At 46.5% G+C, this 24,142-nt stretch overlaps 1 protein-coding gene across 1 annotated transcript; it reads right to left on the bottom strand.

The window, feature by feature from the left end:
* Nucleotides 1-753: 753 nt before the first annotated feature.
* LOC132582983 (olfactory receptor 6X1-like) lies at nucleotides 754-1,671 on the bottom strand. The gene has a single exon (XM_060254647.1). The coding sequence runs from the start codon at nucleotides 1,669-1,671 to the stop codon at nucleotides 754-756; it is 918 nt and encodes a 305-aa protein (XP_060110630.1).
* Nucleotides 1,672-24,142: the final 22,471 nt, after the last annotated feature.

The raw sequence follows: 24,142 nt of genomic DNA, 5'->3' as shown, positions 1-24,142 counted from the left end.
TTTGTGTTACTGTAGCAACCCCAAATGGCATGAAGAAATGTGATGGCAGCCACCAGGAACAACTGAAGAAAGGAAGCTGACCTATTTTCAACCTCAGTTCTATCTGCCATGGCAAAAGGAAAGTTGAGCAAGTGGCCAGGGCAGATAAGGGAAGCTTCAACAAGTAGCAATAGTAGTCTTTAAGGTGCTTTTGTTTTATTTTGGAGAAAGGTGGGCTGCTAGATTTGAGAGTAAACCATAGACAACAGAAAGGTGGGAGGAATGAGACGGCCTGTCTTTCACAGGCCCTTATGTGGGCCTCATCTTGTATACCTGGAATGGAATCTATTGTTATTGTTTGACAGTAGGGCATCCAACCCAGCAGCTGAAAGCAAAAACAGCAAGAAAGAGAATCATGCTATTAGTTCAGGAGTTAAGAACATAAGAGAAGCCATGTTGGATCAGGCCAACGGCCCATCCAGTCCAACACTCTGTGTCACACAGTGGCAAAAAAATTTATATATACACACACACTGTGGCTAATAGCCACTGATGGACCTGTGCTCCATATTTTTATCTAAACCTCTACAGTTTAGTAGAACAGTCCGTTCTAAGTCACTAGGCTGATCAGGGAAGAGAATGTAGGGTAGCCACAGTAATTTTCTCATCACAGAAACAGGGTTAGCACAATCTCCACTGCAATGTGGATAGAAACAAGACACTCGAAATCCACTTTCTGCTTTACCCCTCAGTATGAAATTCTCTTACACCACTTCACTTGGCTATAACTTTCTTCAAAGCTGCTTTCACTTCTTTGTTCCGTATTGTATAAATGAAAGGGTTCAGCAGTGGGGTCAACACCGTGTTGAGAACTGAGACCACTTTGTTGAAGCTGAAGGAGGAGTGTGCTGTGGGTTTTGAGTACATGAAGAGAACAGCTCCGTAAAGAATGGTGACCACTGTGAGATGGGAAGCACAGGTGGAGAAAGCTTTTTGTTGTCCCTTGCTGGAGGGGATTCTCAGGATGGTGGAGATGATGTAGATGTAGGAAACCACCGTGAACAGAAAAGAACTGGGGATTATGGTTACCGTTCCCAACAAACCCAAGAATTCAACCAGGTCAGTGTCAGTGCAAGCCAATTTCAGAATAGGTCCGATGTCACAGTAGTAATGGTCGATGATGTTTCCAGCACAAAATGGCAGCTTCAGGAGCAAAACTGCCTGGGTGAAGATAACCACAAATCCCAGTGACCAGGATCCTAAGGCCAGTAAAGAACAGAGTTGTCTGCTCATAATGGTCGTGTAATGCAAAGGCTTGCAAATGGCAATGTATCTGTCAAAGGACATGGCAGTGAGGATGAGAAATTCAGTGATGCCAAGGAAGAAATGGAAGAAGGATTGCATCAGGCAACAACGAAGACAGATGGTTGTCCTGGCTGTCAGAAAGGTCTCCAGCATCTTAGGGATGACAGTCGTCGTGTACCAGATCTCAAGGAATGAGAGGTTGCTAAGGAAAAAATACATTGGGGTATGGAGCTGTTGGCTGACCTTCACAATTACGATGATGAGGCTGTTTCCAGCAATGGTGAGAATGTAGATGATGAGGATGAGTATAAAGAGCGACAGATGCCATTTCCGAAGAGTTGGGAAGCCCAGAAGGATGAAGTTGCTCACTGATGTCCCATTGGCCATTCCTAGGACTTGAGAAATGGGGGGGGGGACCCAATAAGCCAACAGGATCCAAAAAGCTAGTATATGAAAAACTGCATGTAATATTTAAGGAAATCTGTTTTAATGCAAGAAGAAGAAGAAGAATTGCAGATTTATACCCCTCCCTTCTCTCTGAATCAAAGACTCAGAGTGGCTTACAATCGCCTATATCTTCTCGCCTCATAACAGACACCCTGTGAGGTGGGTGGGGCTGAGAGGGCTCTCACAGCAGCTACTCTTTCAAGGACAACTCCTGCGATAGGATGGATATAAATTTTGCTTCATACTTGCCTATAGAGGAAACAATCATTGAGTTGGAAAGCTTAGCCATAACAAAGTGTTCCCACAGGGGTTGTTGCCACTCCACAATTTGTGATACCCATTTTGCTGCTATAGTAGTTCATGCTATTGATAACATCTTGGCCCTTCCTAATGGTTTCCTCCATATTCTCATTTCCTGTAAGGAAGATGAGATTTTATTCCATTGTTTGTATTTGAAGAAATGCTGGATCAGGTCAATGGCCCATCCAGTCCAACACTCTGTGTCACAGTGGCCAAAAAACCCAGGCCCATCAGGAAGTCCATCAGCGGCCCAGGACACTATAAGTTCTCATACTATTGCCCCTCACAAGCACCAAGAATACAGAGCATAACCGCCACAGACAGAGAGTTCCACCAATACACTGTGGCTAATAGCCACTGATGAACCTGATGGACCTAAAGGGAACTGTAAAATAAAGAGATTTCAGGGAGAACCATGGTAAAGAGGAACTAAGGGAATGTGTCTTCATGAGGGCTTTTTTTCTGGAAAAAGAAGTGCCGGAACTCCCAGGAGAGAAATGAAGGAGAAACACACAGGTGCTCCTCAATAACTTTTAGACTTTTTTGAGAATTTTGTTTCCATGAAGAGGTTCAGAACTCCATTCCACCATGTTCCTCAATAAAAAAGCCCTCGTTTTTACACTGCTACCCAGGTTCAAATTCCCATTTTGCCATGAATGCTTGGTGGATGACCTCAGGTCAGTCAGAATCTCTCAGTCTAGCCTTCCTCACAGGATAGTTATGAAGATAAAATGGATATGAGAACAATGTAAGCTGCTTGGGGTCCTTATTGGGGGGGATGAAGTATAAATGAAGCAAATAAATAAATTATTGGTCATCACAACCGTGGGTGTTTATTTTCTTGAGCGTACTTCAAAAATTTCATCCCAAGCCTGAGGTGACCAGCCTCATAACAATCTGTCTGACTGCGGTTATTGCCACCCACACCATATATAAAACGAATCATCTCATACACAAAACTACCTTACTCATATACAAAACTAACTTACTCATATACAAAATTAACCATCCGCCCTACAATGCTTGTATCCAGTAATGTTGTGCATTTCTATAATGGCATTGAAATCTTCCTTTAAAACAACTGGGGTTAAAGGGTACTTACCTTTATCAGTTCTGTTGTCGAGAGATTAAAATAGCCAGGAGAAAACAGTGCAATGTGATTGTCTTCCAAAGCAAACCCAACTGCCCACATTAGCTGTATTGTCAGAGTCTCATGATATTTTTCAGTTTCCAGTGTTTTAAGTAACTGATCACACATTATAACGAGCTGAAGCAATTAAGGTCAAATCCCTGTTTTATTGAAATAAGGGATTTAACAACATAAGGAAGTTATATATTGTTTGATATCAACAAAAAGGAAAAGAAGTACTAAGGAAAGGTATACACTATCTGTCATTTTCCTACTGAAGGTATTTTGTCTCCCTACAGATGTAGAGGATCGTGTCCACCTAGATGCCCAGTGGTGTTTCCAATATGAGTGTTTGGAGCCCATTGTAATGCAAGTGGCAGAGCCGTTGGCATTTCTATGGAGTTATACCCTGCCAAGAAGCTTGGTGACTGGTAACCTAGAGACTGAGAAGTTCAGAATAAGAGACATGATTTCCCCAGAGTGTGAAGCAGGAGCTCAAAACAAGCATTTTGTGTTTAACCAAGGCAAGGAATAACTGAGAATCAATCTCAACAATTTCCTTCCTTGGGAGAAAAGATATTCCCCTACATCCACACACCTGTTTCCCTATGGCTGGCTTTGCTCCCCTGTCTCCATCTATCCTAGGTGCCCTCTGAAGGCTCTCCTCTGCTTTCATCCTGTGGTCAGAAGCAGTGGGTCACAGCTGACTGCCTGTCCCAAGTGTGGCTTCTTGTTCCTACTGCAGGTAGGAAGGAGAAGACTGCCCAAATGCTGGACGAGGCATTAGGCAACTAGCAAGAGACCCCCATAATGCTGGGACATATTAGGTATGAGGTACAGCAGTCCCACTGAGGGAGGATCACAAAAGCATTTAGAGGCTGCACTTTGAATTGGAAGCAACATAGATGTTTTGAAGCATGGACTGAAAGGTCCCACCATGTGTCTGATGTTTACAGGCTCCCAGTTAGTGCCGGAGGTCTGACGTGAGAAAGCTCTCCAAGAATTCTGGTACCTGAAAAGCTTGAATGGACTAAATCATCACGTGACCCCAGCTTCTAGACTAGGGTTCCCAGGTAGTGCCATTTGAAGGGTTATGCGCACAGCCATGTGAGGGCCATAGTGTTGCATGCAGCACCATGTCACTGCCAGTAAGAAAACCAGAACTGGCAAGCTGTAGGACTGTGGCATGCATAACTTCTCATAGAATGAAGTGTCTCCAAATGGGCCTCCTGACTTCAGGATGGCTATGGGATCTGCAATGCCAAATATGAAGGAAAATGGACCAGCCTGGCCCAAAAATCCTCACTTTTTTTTTTTTGCTATGGAATCCCTTATTGCAGTCAAATATGTGGCCTGGCGGTCAAATTAGATCCCCAGATGGCTCCTATCAGGCCCCTGAGCAACTGGCTTTCATCTGCTTCCTTCTCCCTCTCTCTTGCTTTCTTCTGCATCACAGCTTGCTTTGCCAGGCTTGCTCAATTGCACAGAAGTTACAGAGCAAAACCTTCATTTTCTCCATCGTCTGAGGCTCCTCCCCTGGGGAGGAGAGGGGAGGGATAGCTTGCTTTGTCAGGGTCTCTCAGTCACACAGCAGAGCTACTGAGCCAATCCTCTCTTTTTTCATTTGGCTGAGGCTCCTCCCCCTCCTGGTCCCCTGGGGAAGGAAAGAAAGAGCCAGGGTTTCCTTTGCCCAGTTCTCTGGATCACCCAGGAGAGATACAAAGAAAGCATCATCAAGACCAACAGATGCTTATGCATTTATTAATCATGTTTTATGTTGAAATCTTTAATTGTGTTTGTGTCCTTTATAAAGTTTTTATCTCTGCTGCCTGGCATTACATATTATGACACACATGGTCTGATCCAACAAGGTCTCATTTATATAGGGTTGCCAATCCCCAGGCGGGGGCATGGGATCCCCTGATTTGGAGGCCCTCCCCCCGCTTCAGGGTAATCAGAAAGCAGGAAGAGGGGAGGGAAATGTCTGCCAGACACTCCATTATTCCCTATGGAGACCTATTCTCATAGGAAATAATGGAAAATTGATCCCCAGATATCTGGGGCTCGGGGGGGGGGGGAGCTGTTTTTAGAGATAGAGGCTCCAGTATAGCATCCAGTGCCTCTCCCCAAAATATCTGCCAAGTTTCAAAAGGATTGGAGCAGGGGGTCCAATTCTATGAGCCTCAAAAGAAGGTGCCCCTATCCTTCATAATTTCTTCTGGAAGGAAGGCATTTAAAAGGTGTGTGGTCCCTTTAAATGTGATGGCCAGAACTTCCTTTGGAGTTCAATGATGCTTGTCACACCCTTGCTCCTGGCTCCACCCCCAATGTCTCCTGGCTCCACCCCCAAAGTCCCCAGATATTTCTTGAATTGGACTTGGCAACCCTACATTTATATCAGATCTGGCCCTCATAATGAATGAGTTAACGCCCCTGCCCTTATTGTCTGAGAAAGCACAGCTCGCCAGAAAATAAGGCTAGGCATTTTCAAATTGGCCGTTGTGTTCATGATGATGATGGGACTGGCAGAGCCAGGAGGAAGGAAACGGAGAGACCCTGGCCTGGGCTACGTGCAGAAGTCTCACAATGCTATCAAGCAACAGAAGCTAATGTTTGTAACGGGCATAGCTCATCTGGAAATAAAGCTAGAAGCCTCAAACTCAGCCATGAAATTGAAGGGGGATTGGAGCATCCTGGCAGATTATCTGCCAGACAACCACAGGGTATTTGCAATGGGTGCAAAGGTTTGTTCATGAGAAGCTAGCGAAGGCAGGCAGCTCAGAGAGGGTGAAAAAATATCTCCTTTCTGGCAAAGTAAAGGAAGTTAAACAGCTTCCTTGATCTTTCAGAGCCTGTGTGGTGCAGTAGATAGAACACTGAATTAGGATCAAGGCAGTCCTGGTGTGAATTCTCGCTCTGCCATGGATGGTTACTGGCTGACTATGGGCCAGTAGCACCTCATAGCCAGACCAATCTCAAATGGAGGGTACAAGAAAGAAGAAGATTTATACCCTGCCCTTCTCTCTGAATCAGAGTCTCAGAGCGGCCTCCAATTGCCTTTATCTTCTTCCCCCACAACAGACAACCTGTGAGGTAGGTGGGATTAAGAGAGCTCTTACAGCAGCTGCCCTTTCAAGGACAACGTCTGCCAGAGCTATGGTTGACCCAAGAGCAGTCCAGCAGCTGCAAGGGGAGGAGTGGGGAATCAGACCCCGTTCACCCACATAAGACCCCGCACACTTAATCACTACACCGAACAGGTCAACTGTTTTGGGTCCCTACTGGGGAGAAAGGTTGGGTGTGACATTGGTTATCAATCTATATAGCAACCTATAGCCTATAGCAACAAAAGATGGTTAATCTCCTCCCCCCACTTAATCTGGTATTACTGCAGACTGTCAAATACTGCAAGAGCAGGAAGGTATGGGGTTGATGGGTGGTTGGAGCAGGCAAGGAGACTGTAGGAATAAGTAGGCATCAGCAAAAAGAAGAAAACCTTAGTAACAAAGGTGTTAAACATTAATCAGTGAAAGATGCTAAAATGCCAGTGCCATTAAAATATTCAGACTGCAACAGACGGTATGATCTTTAAGGTAGGCAAACAAAAAGGAAGCATATAGACAAAAAAATTGAAACCGCTGCCAGAATCTCTCAGCACTTGTTGAGGCAGTGAACTATTGTGAACTGATCTGTGCAGGAATCTCCTGAGCTCAGATGCTATAGCAGCAGCAGAAGAAGAAGATATTGGATTTATATCCCGCCCTCCACTCCGAAGAGTCTCAGAGTGGCTCACAATCTCCTTTATCTTCCTCCCCCACAACAGACACCCTGTGAGGTGGGTGGGGCTGGAGAGGGCTCTCCCAGCAGCTGCCCTTTCAAGGACAACCTCTGCCAGAGCTATGGCTGACCCAAGGCCATTCCAGCAGGTGCAAGTGGAGGAGTGGGGAATCAAACCCGGTTCTCCCAGATAAGAGTCCGCACATTTAACCACTACACCAAACTGGCTCTCCAGCAGAAAGAGCCCTACCATTTGTGGACATATTACTTGACAAAATATGGGCATACAGAATTGGGTCTCTGAGGATGGGCTCAGTTGGTGGGCTGGTTCACATGTGAACAGACTAGAGTTTCCAAAAACCCCAGACTAGAGTTACCAACCCCAGCTCCTGGAAATACAGCTGATTACCAGACAACAGAGATCAGTTCCCCTGGAGAAAACTCTTGCATTATACCCTGCTGATATCTCTCTTCTCCCCAAACCCTGCCCTTTGTTTTACCTCACAACTCCCTGAATTTCCCAACCCAGAGTTGGTAACCATTGAACAGACAGTCCTGTAAGCAATGTTCCCTGAGGAGTCTCATGAGCAAATTCTACTTTGTGAGCTACTGGCATTAAAGCTGTGGGCTGCTGCATCTATTAGTGTACTCTGGCGTCATCCTTCCTGAGCTAAGACAAAAATATGTGAGCTAGATATGTTCAGGGTAGTGAGAACCAGAGAGGATTGTGAGGAACTCCAAAGGGATCTGTTGAGGCTGGGTGAGTGGGCGTCAACGTGGCAGATGCAGTTCAGTGTGGCCAAGTGCAAAGTAATGCACATTGGGGCCAAGAATCCCAGCTACAAATACAAGTTGATGGGGTGTGAACTGGCAGAGACTGACCAAGAGAAAAATCTTGGGGTCGTGGTAGATAACTCACTGAAAATGTTAAGACAGTGTGCGTTTGCAATAAAAAAGGCCAACGCCATGCTGGGAATTATTAGGAAGGGAATTGAAAACAAATCAGCCAGTATCATAATGCCCCTGTATAAATCGATGGTGCGGTCTCATCTGGAGTACTGTGTGCAGTTCTGGTCGCCGCACCTCAAAAAGGATATTATAGCATTGGAGAAAGTGCAGGAAAGGGCAACTAGAATGATTAAAGGGCTGGAACACTTTCCCTATGAAGAAAGGTTGAAACGCTTGGGACTCTTTAGCTTGGAGAAACGTCGACTGCGGGGTGACATGATAGAGGTTTACAAGATAATGCATGGGATGGAGAAAGTAGAGAAAGAAGTACTTTTCTCCCTTTCTTACAATACAAGAACTCATGGGCATTTGATGAAATTGCTGAGCAGACAGGTTAAAACGGATAAAAGGAAGTACTTCTTCATCCAAAGGGTGATTAACATGTGGAATTCACTGCCACAGGAGGTGGTGGCAGCCACAAGCATGGCTACCTTCGAGACGGGTTTAGATAAAATATGGAGCAGAGGTCCATCAGTGGCTATTAGCCACAGTGTGTGTGTGTATATATATATATATAATTTTTTGGCCACTGTGTGACACAGAGTGTTGGACTAGATGGGCCATTGGCCTGATCCAACATGGCTTCTCTTACGTTCTTATGTTCTAATGCGTGGGGCCCGCTGCATAACGGGCACTCATGCCTGAACTTACATGCTTTTCATGAGCACACTCCTTGAGACATGAACTCCCAACATAGCAGCCGTGGTTGAACCGACTGGCCCGCCGTAGAGCGGGCTACTGAGGCGCTTGGCTCCCTATGCACCAAATGACCACTGTCTGCCCTGTCACCCACATTGGGCTTTGCCGGGGCCATCAGCTGTAGCCATAACTGCTGATTAATTTGGTCCCATGGCAACATCGGATTAATTCCTGCCGTCATCCGAAAAGTCTCGTCATATTGTAACCAGGCAGCTCCCACAAAATCACTGTATGCCCTGTATATAATGTCACAATACTGAAACAAAGGCACAGCCCTACATGGCTGCATCCTGGCAATCACTCCTGCGTATATAAGAAAACCTGGCAGCCAGTTGGCCCAGATTCTGTCCACCTTCCTACGCAGAACTTCTCTTTCTCCTTCACATCCATTTCCTCCTTACTCTTCTTCTCTAACTCCCTATAAAGGAGACTGAATACATTGACGTATTCTCCCCTCAGAATTTTTTCCTGCGTCACAGGGGTCAAATGATCCCCCAATGGCATTGCAGTATCTCCAAAGGGGAGGGCCAGGAAAGGCACAGACCCATAAGATTTGGGAGATAACTCCAAGCATTCCAAGTCGCACTGGGCCACCCCAAGGGGTGGGCCATTGACATGTGCCCCCCCATGGGAGCACCCCCATTGATGGTGATGATGCAGAGGACCCCTGAGCAGGCTCCGCCCACAACAAAGCGGGGGGTGGCTGGCACCAACCCACCAGGGGGCCCTGTACCCACCTCGCAACTGAACTCCCTGAGGCCCATGACGGCCCAGGCTGAGCCGGAAATACCCAGTGCCTGCCTTGTTCTGTCGGTGTAGTGACCTGCTCCGCCCCGCCGGGCCCAGGCAAAATGCTGTGACCTCATGTTCCCCATGGCCATGTGGGCGCATGTTGTGTCAATGTCATCTTACCTTCGACACCTGCCGGCGTCACAGCCACCGCCACTGGTTGAGCTGGTTGTTGCCTCTCCTCCACAACCTCCTGCTCCTCAATTTCGTCACCCTTCACTGCATCCTTGCTCGTCCCTGCCACCTGGCTTTGATCAGGTGCCGTCCTCGAACTCATGCCTTCCTGCAACGCAGAGAGTCTTGCGAACACCTCCCTTTCAAAAGTAAAGGCGCCCAACCTCCCTGTGGCACTGCAATGCCCTTGCCAAACTGTGGATGCCCCAGCCGTGCCCTGTTCTCTCTCTAAGGCACCCAAACAATCCATTATTGCCTGGAGCATCTCGCTACCCTCCAACTGATCCTCCCCCAGAGTACCCGGGTGAACCCGCTTTCTGGGACCTTTAGCGGGCTGTGTGCCCTTAGAAGGGCCTTATCCCTTTTTTGGACCCATTGCTGCTGTACTCTCAGAAGCCTACCCCCAGCTAGAAGAAAATGCATGGGAGGGCGGTAGCAGTTAACTCACTCACCCACCCCAATAAGCCCCCAACACACTGGCAGTTCTATAAACTTTTTCTTATATATGGGGGGGAGGGAGAGAGAGAGGGCCGTGTGTGCACCTGCACAAAGGCCACTAGCCCCCACACGAACCTCCCATTGTTCCTACTCCACCCCACACCAGAAAAATCACCCCCGCTTCACCCCCTGATAAAGCACAACGAAGGGCTGCTGCTCCCAAACAGCCCTCCCTCCCCCTCTTTACTACTGCCCCTTTAGGGGCTGATCGCCAACCCATGCAGCCTCACACTGCTGAAGATGCTCTCTGTCACTCCCACGGGCTGCTGCTGCCGCTGCTCGCTTGCTTGTTGGAGCCACAGACCCGCCACCAATCGATGACGCTCCCCGACGATACTCCGCGGCATGCTGCTGCCTCTGCACGCTTGTTCGCCCAGGCCACAGGCCCTCCAGCAACGCGTTGACGCCTCCCCGCTCTCGGTCTTGAAAGCCTGACATGCCTCCGACCCAGTTGAGAGCCAAAAGCAACTGCGCAGTTTGGGTGGGGCTGAGGCTAAATATAGTCTCAACCTCCTGCCCACTGGCAGCACCCGGATGCCGGGGAAGTTCTCATCAGCCTTCCGGTGAGGCAAAGGACGTCCCCACGGCGCGTAGCTGCTTTCGCGGCCTGGCCAGGTCGGGGACAAATTATTCACTGCCTAAGCCAGCATTTAAAGCAGTATAATCATACAGAATTAAAACTGATTGACCATAAAATCATACATAAAAGGCATAAAATACTGTTATAAAACTACAAATATAACAAAACATGACAGTTACAGCAAACAGATTGGCAAAGGTGTTTAGCCATTTCCTGACTGAATTATTAGAGTTTTCCTTATTCTTGTGGCAAGCCAGCCAAATTTTGCTAATTTGTATGTAACCTCAGGGTTCCTATCACTAAAAAAGATTCTTTAAGGAGTTGCAATTTTTGGCTACTGGCAAAAGGTATGGCAGTGGAAAATGGCAGTACTTCTCGATGATCGTTATAAGCTTCATAGTCAAATATGACATGGACTAGAGATTTGATACCATAAATTCTATAAAATTTCAAGAGTCAAAGCTCTTTTAGTCAGTCAAATATTGAGACACTTTCTTCTCAATATTTTCCAAGCTGCTGCTTTGAATTCTTTGTTTCGGATGGTGTAGATGAAAGGGTTTAACATGGGTATGAAACTTGTGCGCACGAGAGACACCACTTTGTTGACTTGAGTATCTCCTTGAGTTGAAGGCCTCAAGTACATAAACATGTCTGCTAGATAAAAAATGATAACCACAGTAAGATGGGAGGTACATGTGAAAAAGGCTTTGGACCGTCCAGCAGCAGAAGACATCCCTATGATTGTGGCTATAATACATGCGTATGAGATCAGAGAAAAGCCAAATGAACCCCACATTGCGGTAGCACCGTATAAGAGACCAGTCAACTCCATCAAAGTTGTGTCAGCACAAGCCAATTTCAAGACAGGTCCAACATCACAGAAGAAGTGGTCAATTACATTCTCTTTGCAGTACGGGTAACTCCATACAACTACGGATTGTGAAATAATTATCACAAACCCTCCCACCCAAGCTAATAAGGCCAAGCGGAGGCATAGTTCACCAGTCATGATGGTATTATAGAGCAAGGGCTTGCAAATGGCCACATAGCGGTCAAAAGACATGTTGGTGAGGGTGATGAATTCGACAGCCCCCATTGAGAAGACAACAAAGCCTTGCGCCATGCAGCACACAAAGCAGATGGTGTTTTTCCCAGACAGTACATTGTCCAGCATCTTGGGAACCTCTGCTGTTGTGGAACAGATCTCAGCCATGGAGAAATTGACAAGGAAAAAGTACATTGGAGTATGGAGCAGGGGTTCTTTGAGGACAACTATGATGATTGCGCAGTGTCCTGTAAGTGACAGAAGATACATCAGCAGAAATACGGCGAAAAATGCTCCTTTCAGTCCATGAAGTTCAGGAAATCCCAGGAGAATGAACTCTGTGACTGATGAGTCGTTGGCCATCTCTTTCCTTTCTTCCTGTCTTAAACCAAAGCAAGAGTATGTGTCAATAAAACTGCTCATGATAAGCATCTCTGGGTAAGCGGAGGAAAGTTTTATTTTTAAAAAATGTTATTTTATATTTATTCAGCATAGAGATAAAACTGTGACAATGGTGGCAGGTATGCTTCTATAAGAGTTTTCCAAATATCTAAGAATAAAGCCATGCATATTGTCATCTATATGTCCTATTTTCAAATACTGATAAGGATATAAGGTAAGGCTCTGAATTGTGGGAGGTGAGCATCTACCTCTCCCATCTTGTAATTGAAGTCTTTTTTTATCTACAGTAAAATCATAGAGGGGAGGGCCATTTTTCATCAACCACCTGTTAGCCTCCAGGAGAGAGGCAAATAGTTTAAAAGTACAGAGGTTTCTCAAAGAGCAATCAATATTCTAATACAAAACTGATGTAATTACTACCCCCCCCCCCAGAAACCAAATGACTGGACTGGCCTAAAGTACCTGTAAGTTGCAATGCCAGTCATTAGACACTTTATTTTGTCCTTTACTGAAAAGGCGCAGCAATGTAGAAGGAGAAGGAGGAGAAGAAGGAAGTAAGAAAGAAATTGGATTTATATTCCACCTTTCACTCTGAACCTCAGAGTCTCAAAGTGGCTCACAATCTCCTTTACCTTCCTCCCTCACAACAGACACCCTGAGAGGGAGGTGGGGCTGAGAGAGCTCTGACAGAAGCTGCCCTTTCAAGGACAACTCTGTAAGGGATATGGCTGACTCAAGGCCATTCCAGCAGGTGCACGTGGAGGAGTGGAGAATCACACCCGGTTCTCCTAAATAAGAGTCCCTGCACTTAACCACTACACCAAACAAGGGCATGAGACAACAGCATGAAACTAACTAGTTTATCAAAATAGCTGATCTGCATCATCACCATTAAACATGCTTATTAAGCAGCCTAATCATAGCTGCCTTTCGTTTGGCAAAGGAACTTCAAGAACAGAATGGAAAGGGAAATTGCTGAATCACAAGTTATTATGAAACCTGGAACACTTCCCCGGGACTGAAAATGGATATTGGTTTCTTATCTAAACCCATTCTCATGAAAAGTAGAGCTATACATCCACTGTATTCCACTGTATTTCTCTTTTAGAATAGTGTATCAGAATAATACTTACGCAATATAATCGAGTAGAAATCTCTCTAACAGAACTACTCTTAGAAAAGAATGTTCTTAGTTCAATCCATACTTGAGAGGTATACATCCACTGTATTCTAATGTATTTTTGTATTTGTATTTGAACAGAGTAGACTCCAGCTTCATTCTACAGAAAAAATGTTGTTATTTTAATCTATGCTTTAGAAGAGACCAATGGAACATTACAACAGGCTCTAATTTATTACTCTTCAGAATGAAGACGTAGACAACAATATCCAATTCTGACTTTTAATGTTTTTTTTTGCCCAGTCAACCCAAACTGATTATTATCAGACCCTCAACTTGTTATTGTTTTAATCTGCTAAAAACATTTTCACTTTTTTTTACATACTAATCTGCTACCCACTCTCTATATATGTTGGACTGTTAATTACATTCTAAACTATTGTCTGATGAAGTGTGTTTTTGCGCATGAAAGCTTTCATTCTCAATAAAACTTTGCTGGTCTTAAAGATGCTATTGGACTCCAACTTTGTTCTACCCTCTTTTTATGACAGTAAAGAGCCCCACAAAAATATCCTATATCTATATCTATATATACATCTTATATATACATCTATCTACCTGTCTGTCTATCTATCTACCTATCTACACACACACGGTATAATATTAATGTTGTGTGTATTTCATCCTATAATGCAAAATTTAACTCTGTCCATCTGTTCATATCCAAATATATATCACAGAGGTGGCCAAACTTGCTTATCAATGTAAGAGCCACATAGTTTAAATGTCAGATGTTTGATATGAACAAATATTGCACACACTTTTTAATTAACACTATTAATACTTTCCTTTCACAGAAAGATAAAATACACATGTATGCACTTTACAAGACAAACATGCTAGAAGAAAACTTTTTTTAAAAAAGCTGGAAATAAGATCACAAAAAGATCCTATATTTCTGCAGAGAGTATCTGTATTCTGGACATGGATTGGACCATTTGTGTTAGTCTATTTCAATCGATCACTCTTCTCCTTTCCTGACAAGGCGACAATTGGGTAGAAAAGACTTCCAACATCTTTTAAAAATTAATAATAGTTAATGAGTCTAGAAAAAAAAAACAAGCATTGTCAGAAAAAAAACAAGAGGATTTTTGTTTAAACGTTTAACCATGAACAATGGCACAAAGCAAAGGAGGATAGTGGTAAAGGTTGGTCTGCAGTCTGAAGAGGAAGATTACTGTCCAATAGTACCTTAAAGACCAACAAGATTATAGAGGAGCTTTCAAGAGTCAACGTTCCTTTTGTCAGATAGTGATAAAAGAGTCTTTGTTGTATTTGAAGTAGTCTCTTCAGAATTTGGAGGACTGAAGCTAAGGAGCTAAAGGAAACAAAGAAGAAATCTTTAGATCTTCATTCATCTGCTCCTCTGCCTGTAATCTAAAGCGGAACAGCCAAGAGACATGGATACTACCTTGGTGTGGGTCAGGCTAGACATGACAGGGCAGCAAACCAGAAACCATCTTGCTCTATTTGTGGACCAAATTTGTGTATCTCCAAACATACAAAAGAGCTTATTGCTATATTGCTCTCTCTCTCTCTCTCTCTCTCTCTCGGCTTGGCTTCGCGAACGAAGATTTAAGAAGGGTGCAATAGTCCACGTTTGCTAGTTGCAGCTAAAACACTACTTATTTGGACCTCCTGCTGTTGGCAGATAACTCTTCACTTCAGTTCCTAATGTCTACTTTATTGGATTCCCAAATATTCAGGAGATAGCTGTGATTATGAAAGATCCTATGTATCAGTTCTGCTTCTTATCCTACTGTACAAATTTTTTTTTTCTATTTTGTGTTTCACTGTTAACAGCTCAAGGCTTCCCTGGAGAAAATCTTCCCATATCAATTAAGAATTATTTTTTTTACTAGCAATAGATTTTTTTAAATGAGAATATTACTTTCTGTGGAACAACATGTGTTTATTATGATACATTGAATGCATATTTGAAGTTCTGTTAAAGTAAAATTAATATATGACGGTGGGAATGGACGGAGATGCGAGGGAAGGAGGCTGAGACGAAATAGTGCTCGGCCCCCTTCCAGTCTACTTCCCATCCCAATGGTGGCAAGTAGTGGGACCAAGAGAAATTGCCCGCGTCCGACACTGGTGTTATGCAACGCCAGGTCTATAAATAATAAGACCGAGACCATTAGGGACTTCCTGCTTCGGCAGGACGTTGACCTGGCTTGCGTGACCGAGACCTGGGTTCAAGAGGGGGAGACGATGGCGCTCTCCCAGATGACCCCCCCAGGCTACTCGGTCTTTCACCAGTCGTGGATTAGCGGGTGGGGGGGTGGGGTGGCGGTACTCATATGGGAGGGTTACTCCTTCCGGGCTCTCCCGGCCCCAAAGATCGACGGTATTGAGTGCGTTGGCTTTGCGTGGAATGTCGGAGAGAGGTTGGTGATCTGGCTGGTATACCATCCGCCTAACACACCGGCCAGCGCCTTACCATCCCTGATGGAGGCTGTGTCCGGCTGGGCATTGAAGTACCCAGGGCTTTTGGTCCTGGGGGACTTCAATGTCCATGCCGATGACGCAGCTTCCACTCAGGTGATGGACCTAGTGTCTTCCATGGTGACACTGGGACTCTCTCAATTTGTCATGACTTCCACGCGTCAGGCAGGGCACACTCTAGATCTGATCTTTGCGACCGGGATTCAAGTGAACGAAATCGCAACGGAGGCGATACCATGGTCGGATCACTTAGCTCTCAAGGAGACGCTACCACAACCCTGTAAGGAGACGCTACCACAACCCTGTAAGGGCAGAGAGCCTATTTTGGCTCGCCCGTGGAGCCTGATGGACCCGGAACGGTTCCAAATGGCTCTTCGGGATCCTTGGCTCCCTGGCGATTCCCTTGATGCCCTGGTTGAGGCCTGGCAAGATTGGCTATCCGGGGCAATCAACGAGATTGCACCCCAACGTCCTCTGCGTCCTCGTTCAAGGCTGGCTCCCTGGTACACCTTGGAGCTACCCCGGTTGAAACAAGGACTCCGACGACTAGAGAGGCAGTGGCGGCGCACTCGTGACGAAGCGGCGAGAACATCCTATAGAACGTTTATGAGGTCTTATGAGATGGCAGTCAAGGCCACGAAGAAGAAGTACTTCGCGGCCAAGATTGCGTCTGCAAATTCGCGCCCGGCACAATTGTTTAAAATAATTCGACATTTAACTGCACTGCCCCAGGGCAGACCAAATATTAGACAATTAGAAATAGGCTGCGAGGCTTTTGCGAAATTTTTTGCAGATAAAATCACGTCGCTCCACCAGGACCTGCCCATCACTTTGGATACAGTACATGAGCCCGAGGCCCCGTGCCTGTCTTCCGGTTTAACTCTGGATCATTTTGACCCGCTCAACCTGGAGGAAGTTGACGGAATTCTCTCATCTGCGTGCCCTACAACTTGTGATTTGGACCCATGCCCCTCCTGGCTAATTAAATCCTGCCAGAGGGAGCTTGAATGTCCTTTATGGGACATCATAAATAGATCCCTCTCAGAGGGGCATTTTCCATCATCCCTAAAAGAGGCTTTGGTCCGTCCCCTCTTGAAAAAAAGTACAGCAGACCCGGACGAATTGGCAAACTACCGACCGGTCTCCAATTTACCATTTTTAGGTAAAATTATAGAGAGGGCAGTGGCGTCGCAGTTGCAGAACTTTCTGGATGACACTTCCGTCCTAGACCCTTGCCAGTCCGGCTTCCGCCCGGGTCATGGGACGGAGACAGTACTGGTCGCCCTGGTAGATAATCTCCAACAGCATCTGGACCGGGGCGGTGTGGTGGTGCTGATGTTGCTGGATCTGTCAGGCGCGTTTGACATGGTCGACCATCGGCTACTGACCCGCCGCCTCGCCGATGTAGGGGTGAGGGGGTCTGCCATACAATGGCTTTCCTCCTTCCTCGAGGATCGGGGACAAAGGGTGGCAATTGGGGGCGAGCGGTCCCAGAGGCACACACTGGACTGTGGAGTGCCTCAGGGGGCAGTTCTCTCACCAATGTTATTTAATATCTATATGTGCCCCCTTGCCCAGATTGCTAGGAGACATGGACTTGGGTGCCATCAATATGCAGATGACACCCAACTCTATCTACTAATGGACGGACGGCCTGACTGCGTCCCAGAGAATTTAGACCGGGCCCTGCAGGATATGGCAACTTGGTTGAGGAGGAGCGGGCTGAAATTGAATCCAGCGAAGACAGAAGTCCTTTGTCTAGGTCGGGGTGCTCGGGGAGGGGAAATACCTCTCCCAGTCTTCGACGGGGCACCGCTGAAAGCGGCGCGCCGGGTCAGGAGTCTGGGAGTCTTACTGGAGCCTTCACTATCAATGGAGGGCCAGATTGCAGCCACTGCCAAGTCAGCCTTTTTCCATCTAAGACAGGCAAAGCAGCTGGCTCCCTTCCTAGAGTGCCAAGATCTGGCAACAGTGATCCATGCAACGGTCACCTCGAGACTGGATTACTGTAATGCCCTCTACATGGGGCTGCCTCTGTACCGAACTTAGAAGCTGCAGCTGGTGCAGAATGCGGCGGCTAGACTGCTGTTGGGGCTTCCCAAGTGGGAGCACATACAGCCTGGGCTGCGCGAGCTGCACTGGCTGCCAGTTGTATATCGGGTTCGTTACAAAGTGCCGGTCATTACCTTTAAAGCTCTATATGGTCGAGGACCTGTCTACCTTAGAGACTGTCTCTCCCTATATGAACCCCAGAGAGCACTGAGGTCAGCCGGGAAAAACTTGTTGACTATTCCCAGACCGAGAGAGGTGAAGTTGCAAAACACCCGTAACCGGGCCTTCTCCTCTATAGCTCCGAGCCTATGGAACCAACTTCCAGAGGAAATGCGGGCCCTGTGGGACCTTGAACAGTTCTGCAGGGCCTGCAAGACCATCCTCTTCCGATTGGCTTTCGCTGAAGAAGAAGGAAATTGCTAAGAAAAACTGCCATCATAAAAGCATTAGCACTTTTATTAATTAACTTTTAAAATTTAATCTGAATTTTAATTAAACTGTTTAAATGTAATTTTATTTATTCCTGTATGATTGAAGCTTGAATTGTGCTGTTAGCCACCCTGAGCCTGCTCTAGTGGGGAGGGCGGGATACAAATAAAATTTGTTGTTGTTGTTGATATGTTTTTTAGGGTATAAACAGACTTCCAAAAAGAGAAAGAGTACTATGACTTCAGTTGATATCCCCCCCCCGCCACTTTTGTTTTAATGAAGTTCAAATATATATCACAATATTTTATAAATACAATTCATTCCTGTGCAAATGAGAATGAGGAGCCTGGTCAGTAAATATGTCAATTCAGGTTGAATGATTTGCTTTAAATAACCATTCCTGTCTTTCTGGAACAGAATAATTCCTCTGATCTTTAATTCTGCCCCCTTATTCTGCCTGACAGAAGATTTAGCAGATGAGCAACCCAATCCATACATAAGTGGCGGCCAGCCATGGCGTAGCTGCCGCGCCGCTAGTAGACTTCCCGAGGATTTTGGCATGCTGGAGCATGGGAAGGGGAGAGGCATAGCTTGCTGTGAGGAAGAGGGTTGCCATGGCAACACCACTGGTGTAGGCACGTAAGGGAGGCGGAGGCAGCCAAAGGGGTCCTGGCGCATGCGCTGCAGCTCATGACAGTCAGGGATGGGGAGTAGTGGCCCCAGAGAGATTGATAGTCATCCCCAATCTGCCCCCAAACAGAGAACAGAGCCAATGATGGGCAGACCATCAAAGGCAAAGGAGAGACATCCTACCAACACGAGGAGGGAACAAGAGTGAGGCTGGGCATGCGCGCATGAGAAGTCTGGCTTGGTGGCGAGGCTGGGGTTGGGGTGAGACCGGCCCGCACGGGACCATGGAGAAGCTGTCAATCCCCTCACACCCTCCCGCTGTCAGAGACTCTGCCAGTGACAGGCAGACAAGCAGGAACTACGAAGTGCAGTTCGCTGTCAAAGACAGCGGCTGAAATGTGTGTCTGGGAGTGAGCAGCCCAGCAGCAAACACCCTTTCACCCAGAGACCCCCTGCGTTGCTCTGATGCCCCCTGCCATGTGCACAGAACACCTCTGCCGGGGGCCACAGAACTCAGAGTGCGAGTGCACTGTGCACAGCAGCCCTGTGGGGTCAGGTAGATTGTCAGCTCAGGCAGGCTGAGGGGTGGCACTCCCCTCCCCTGTCCAGCCTCGCAGGAGCAGCGTGGTGGCTCATAGACTGTTTCCCCCCCTAAGAACCAATTCTGTCCACCCTCCAAGGAATTCCCTCAGAGAGGCCACTGACAGAGGGAGGGAGGGTTTGTCCAGTGAACGTGCAGCAGATGCCAAGCAGGAGAGACAACAGAGGGCACCGCTCAGACTTTATTTTTCTGGAACAGAGTGCAACAGTCTCCCTGGTGCACGCTAGGCAGTCTCGCCTTGGGCGGGGCTTCATTCAGAGTGGCGGGCAGAAACAGCTGAGGGAGTGGGGGGCTGTGGAGTGACACACGTGGAAGCCTTTGTGTTGGAGTCCCACCTGCAAAATGGAGATAGAGATCAAGAGCACCTGAAGGGGCGGTGGCTGGAAGAGCAGGCTGCATTTCAGCCGGGCGCTCTCTTAAAGGGACAGTCTCCAACCCACCTCCTCGCAATGGGGCAGCTGCCACACACACACACACACCATGCACTGCCAGGGGTTGTGAATGCGGCAGTGGGCAGACCAAGGGAAGGCAGCAGGCGGCAGCACAGGGGAGCGGGGTCAGCAAATGCCCCTTGCTGGAGCCCACTGCCTGGTTCAAGTGCCAGAGATGCTCACACACCAAGTGGTTGAGAGTGAGGGGAGGGGGAGGCTGGGGAGGGGGACAGTGGAACTTACTCAGCCATGGGTGACAGTCCTCGCATGCAGAGCCTCCGGGAGCCCAGAACCTGTGGTGACCTGGAAACAAGAGCAGTTAGCTCTCACAAGTCAAAGATACTGTCAAAGCAACTGTGCAGTGCAAAACCCGTCACCAACCGTGTCTGCCTGTCCCTCACTCTAAGTCTGTATGGCCGGGAGCTTGCCAACAGAGTTTCCCACCATGCGCTCCTTTCCCTAACAGTTGTGCGAGGCCAGAGCGAAAGTATTTCTAGGAGGGGGGAGACCGTGATTGGGTGCTGGGGAGGGGGCTCCCCAGGCTGAGTGGATTGATGAGGCAATCACACCGCTCCCTAAGTGGTTTGCGAGCTTTTGCAGCGGTGTAGGCGACCTTTGTTTTTGGTTTCAACGAGTGCCTATGGGACATGCCGTTGTTTTTGCTGGTGTAACGTTGTGCCTCTCGGGGGGGGGGGGGCGTGTCATGGGCCAAACTGCTCAGGAAAAGCGTAATCTACTATTCACTAAACAGGCTTACTGTTTCAGAGGCCCCAAATTCCAAAGGCTCTTGGCATGGAAAGCCAAGCACCAAGTCGCTAATTTAAATGTAAAGGGTCTCAGAGACCGTAACGACACTTTATGCACTTCTTCAAAATCCATTTTAAAAGTCTTTAAACAATTTTATTCCTCCTTATATCAATCCAAAAATCCATCCTTAGAATCGATCTCGACCTTTTTTCAATCTATCAACTCTCTGCCCAAGATACTAGAATCTCACAGAAGTTACCTCGACCATCCCATAGATGAACTGGAACTCGCTGAAGCTATTAAATCCTTGCATACAAATAAATCCCCGGGCCTCGATGGCTTCACCTCCGAATTCTATAAAGCACATGGCTCTTCTCTCTCTCGATATCTATTGTCCCTTTTCAACCATATCTTAAACACTGGCTCTACTCCTCAGTCATGGAGCCTCGCTAAGATCATCGTTTTGCACAAGAAGGGAAGAAATGAACAGGACCCTAGATCCTATCGACCGATATCCCTTCTAAACACTGATTACAAACTCTTTGCTAGTATCCTAACTAAACGGCTAAATAGCTTCATAGCTAATTATATTGCTCCTGATCAGTCAGGCTTCATTCCTGGTCGCGACTTAACAGATGTCACCCAAAAAACGCTGAACTTAATATACCATTGCAAATCTAAGGCCATTCGTGATGCTTGCATCCTAACTATAGATATAGAGAAGGCCTTTGATTCGGTTGAGCCACTGTACCTCCACTCTTTGCTTGAAAAAATGAATTTTGGTCCCAAATTTCGCAACCTTATAGATTCTTTATACCTCTCCCCTTCAGCTCTGTTACGGATCAATAACCTTAACTCAGATATCTTTACATTGTCTAGGGGTACTCGCCAAGGGTGCCCTCTTTCGCCTCTCTTATTCGCTCTTGCAATTGAGCCTCTTGCCATCAAAATCAGAGAAGACTCACGAATCCATGGTGTCCCGGTAACGATAAGAACTTTTAAGATAAGCCTTTTCGCAGATGATATAACCCTATATCTCACCAATCCTTTCTTATCGCTCCCGGCAATCCATTCCCATCTGGCTGACTTTGCTGCAGCTTCTGGCCTCACTATAAATTTTGATAAATCCCTTCTACATCCCATCTCCTTATCCTCTGCTTCCAGTGCCTTCATCAAAAAACACTATAGGTACAAATGGGTCACAAAATCTTGGAAACACCTTGGAGTTCATATCCCTCTAAATTTCGATACCCTCTCTTCCATCAACCGGACGGAGATCTCTGATTCTATCAACTCCCTTTTAACTCTCTCTGGCGAAAAATTTCTCACTCTGTTGGAACGCATCTATCTAGTCAAATCTCTGGTCTTGCCTAAGATAGTGTTTTATCTACGCGCTGTCCCTTTGTGTATCCCAGCCCCCTTGCTACGTAAATGGCAGACTCAAGTGAATGAATTTGTATGGCAACATCGAAAGTCAAGGCTTAATTTTGCGTCCTGCAGACGACCTACTTCGACGGGAGGGCTGGCGGTCCCTGACATCTCAAGGTACCATGATGCTATCATCCTTACTACCCTAATAAAATATTACAGGCCGTCATATGTGGCGGATTGGAAGTTCATTGAAAATTCTTATCTTAAGACTTCTTCCTTCCAGGAAGAGCTTTGGGGTGTCTTCAGGCGTGTCAAACCTTCCCTTTCCTCAAATCCCTTTTTAGCTTCTCTTCTACAAATTTGGCACAAACACTGCAACCTATTAGCCCCTCCAACATCCCCCTTAGCCACGTTTCTCGGCCAACCCTGGTTTACCCCAGGTCGGTATAAAAACTCTTTCATAAAATGGAGACGGCTGAGGCTGACTCGCTTTGTTGATGTCCTGTCTGAAGGGGTATTAAAAGATAAAGTGACCTTAGAGGCAAACTCGACATCCGACTTCCATGGTTTGAATACCTGCAACTCAAGCATTTACTGGATACTCACCTCTTTAGTCCTCCCTTGCGAATCCTTCTTGGTGATTTTGAAAAACTTCTATTCAGCGATTCAACCCCAATTAAAGGCTTGATATCGAGAATTTACAAATTATTACTCCACTCCATTGACATGAAACCACACTCCTATCAAGGGGCCTGGCACCGAGATCTGGGTATTGAACTAGCCAAAGAGCAATGGCTGGCCATCTGGAACTCCACCATATATAAAACAAAAGCAATGAATGTACAACTTCAAGCCATTAAAGTTCTCACACGTTGGTATAAGACCCCGGTACAGTTATCATACTCCTGCTCAATTTCTCCCCTTTGTTTTAAGAACTGCGGTCAGAGAGGCACATTTTTTCACTCCTGGTGGCTATGCCCCATCATAAATAATTTCTGGAGACTAATCTACCAAGAAGTACATGACCTCACCTCATTTTCTCCCCCATTCACGCCGGAATATGCTCTACTGAATCATACAGGCACTTCGCGTATTCCTACACAAACAGAGGATTTAATTTCACATATGTTTGTGGTGGCCAAATTTGCAATCGCCTCGGTTTGGAAACAGCAAAACCCTCCATCAAGGCAGGCATGGTGGCTAAAGCTGTGGGACTACTTTGTCTTAGATAAACTCACTCATGATTTAGATCCTCGTAACACCTCCCAATCTGCTTCTCTGGACTTTGTGTGTAAATGGCGTCCCTTTATTGACAAGGTCTCAAAGGACAGCAAAAATCCTAATGACCCATATCATGCTATACTGATGTCATGTCAACTGTTGTTGTAACCTGTATTTTAATAACTAACTTTGTTTATATCCATCTTCCCGCTGTATATGGGTACATACTACACATCTGCCGATGCATTTTCATACTTGTATCTTGAACTTTATATTAATAAAGCTTTTTATTATTTAAAAAAAAAAAACTGCTCAGGAAGCCGCCTAAGCCTGGCCGTGCCCCCAACTCCACCCCCTCCTTTACCTGAATGTTGTGCTCTGCCTTACTTCCACCCACACTCGGGCGCAGTCCTCAGGTGCCGCTGCCCTTGGGAGGAGCGGCGTTCAGGCAGCCCCCCGCCCATGTAACTCCCCTCTACTGTGGTGGCGCCGGTCATACGTTGGTGCAAATACTTCCTGCACCCACGTAGCGGCTCATCTGTTCCCAAAAGACTTTCCGCCCCCCCCCTCCCTGGATTGTGCTGTTATTCTACTAGATTGGCAGTCATATTGGATAATGTTTCAATAAAACTAGATCAAATGGGTCTGTGAAACTTATAATGATTTCACATAACAAAAATGCAAAACTGAACAGGGATTTTCAGCTTCAACGGCTAGGGTTTTGAAATTCTATAGCATTCTTAGAGTGGATGTACAATAAAAGTTTCCTACAGTTTGTGGACATTATAGAAGACTGGGTCTCCCTGGCCACAACCTGGTGGGCCCCTGCACTGAAATCCATCAGGGCCCTGTGGGAACTTATGCAATTCCTCAGGGCCTGTAAAACTGAGATGTTCC

The sequence above is a fragment of the Heteronotia binoei genome, chromosome 15 (genome assembly GCF_032191835.1).
Source record: "Heteronotia binoei isolate CCM8104 ecotype False Entrance Well chromosome 15, APGP_CSIRO_Hbin_v1, whole genome shotgun sequence".
NCBI lineage: Eukaryota > Metazoa > Chordata > Lepidosauria > Squamata > Gekkonidae > Heteronotia > Heteronotia binoei.
Note: the sequence above shows the minus strand (reverse complement) of the source record. Positions and strands in the feature narration are given on the sequence as shown.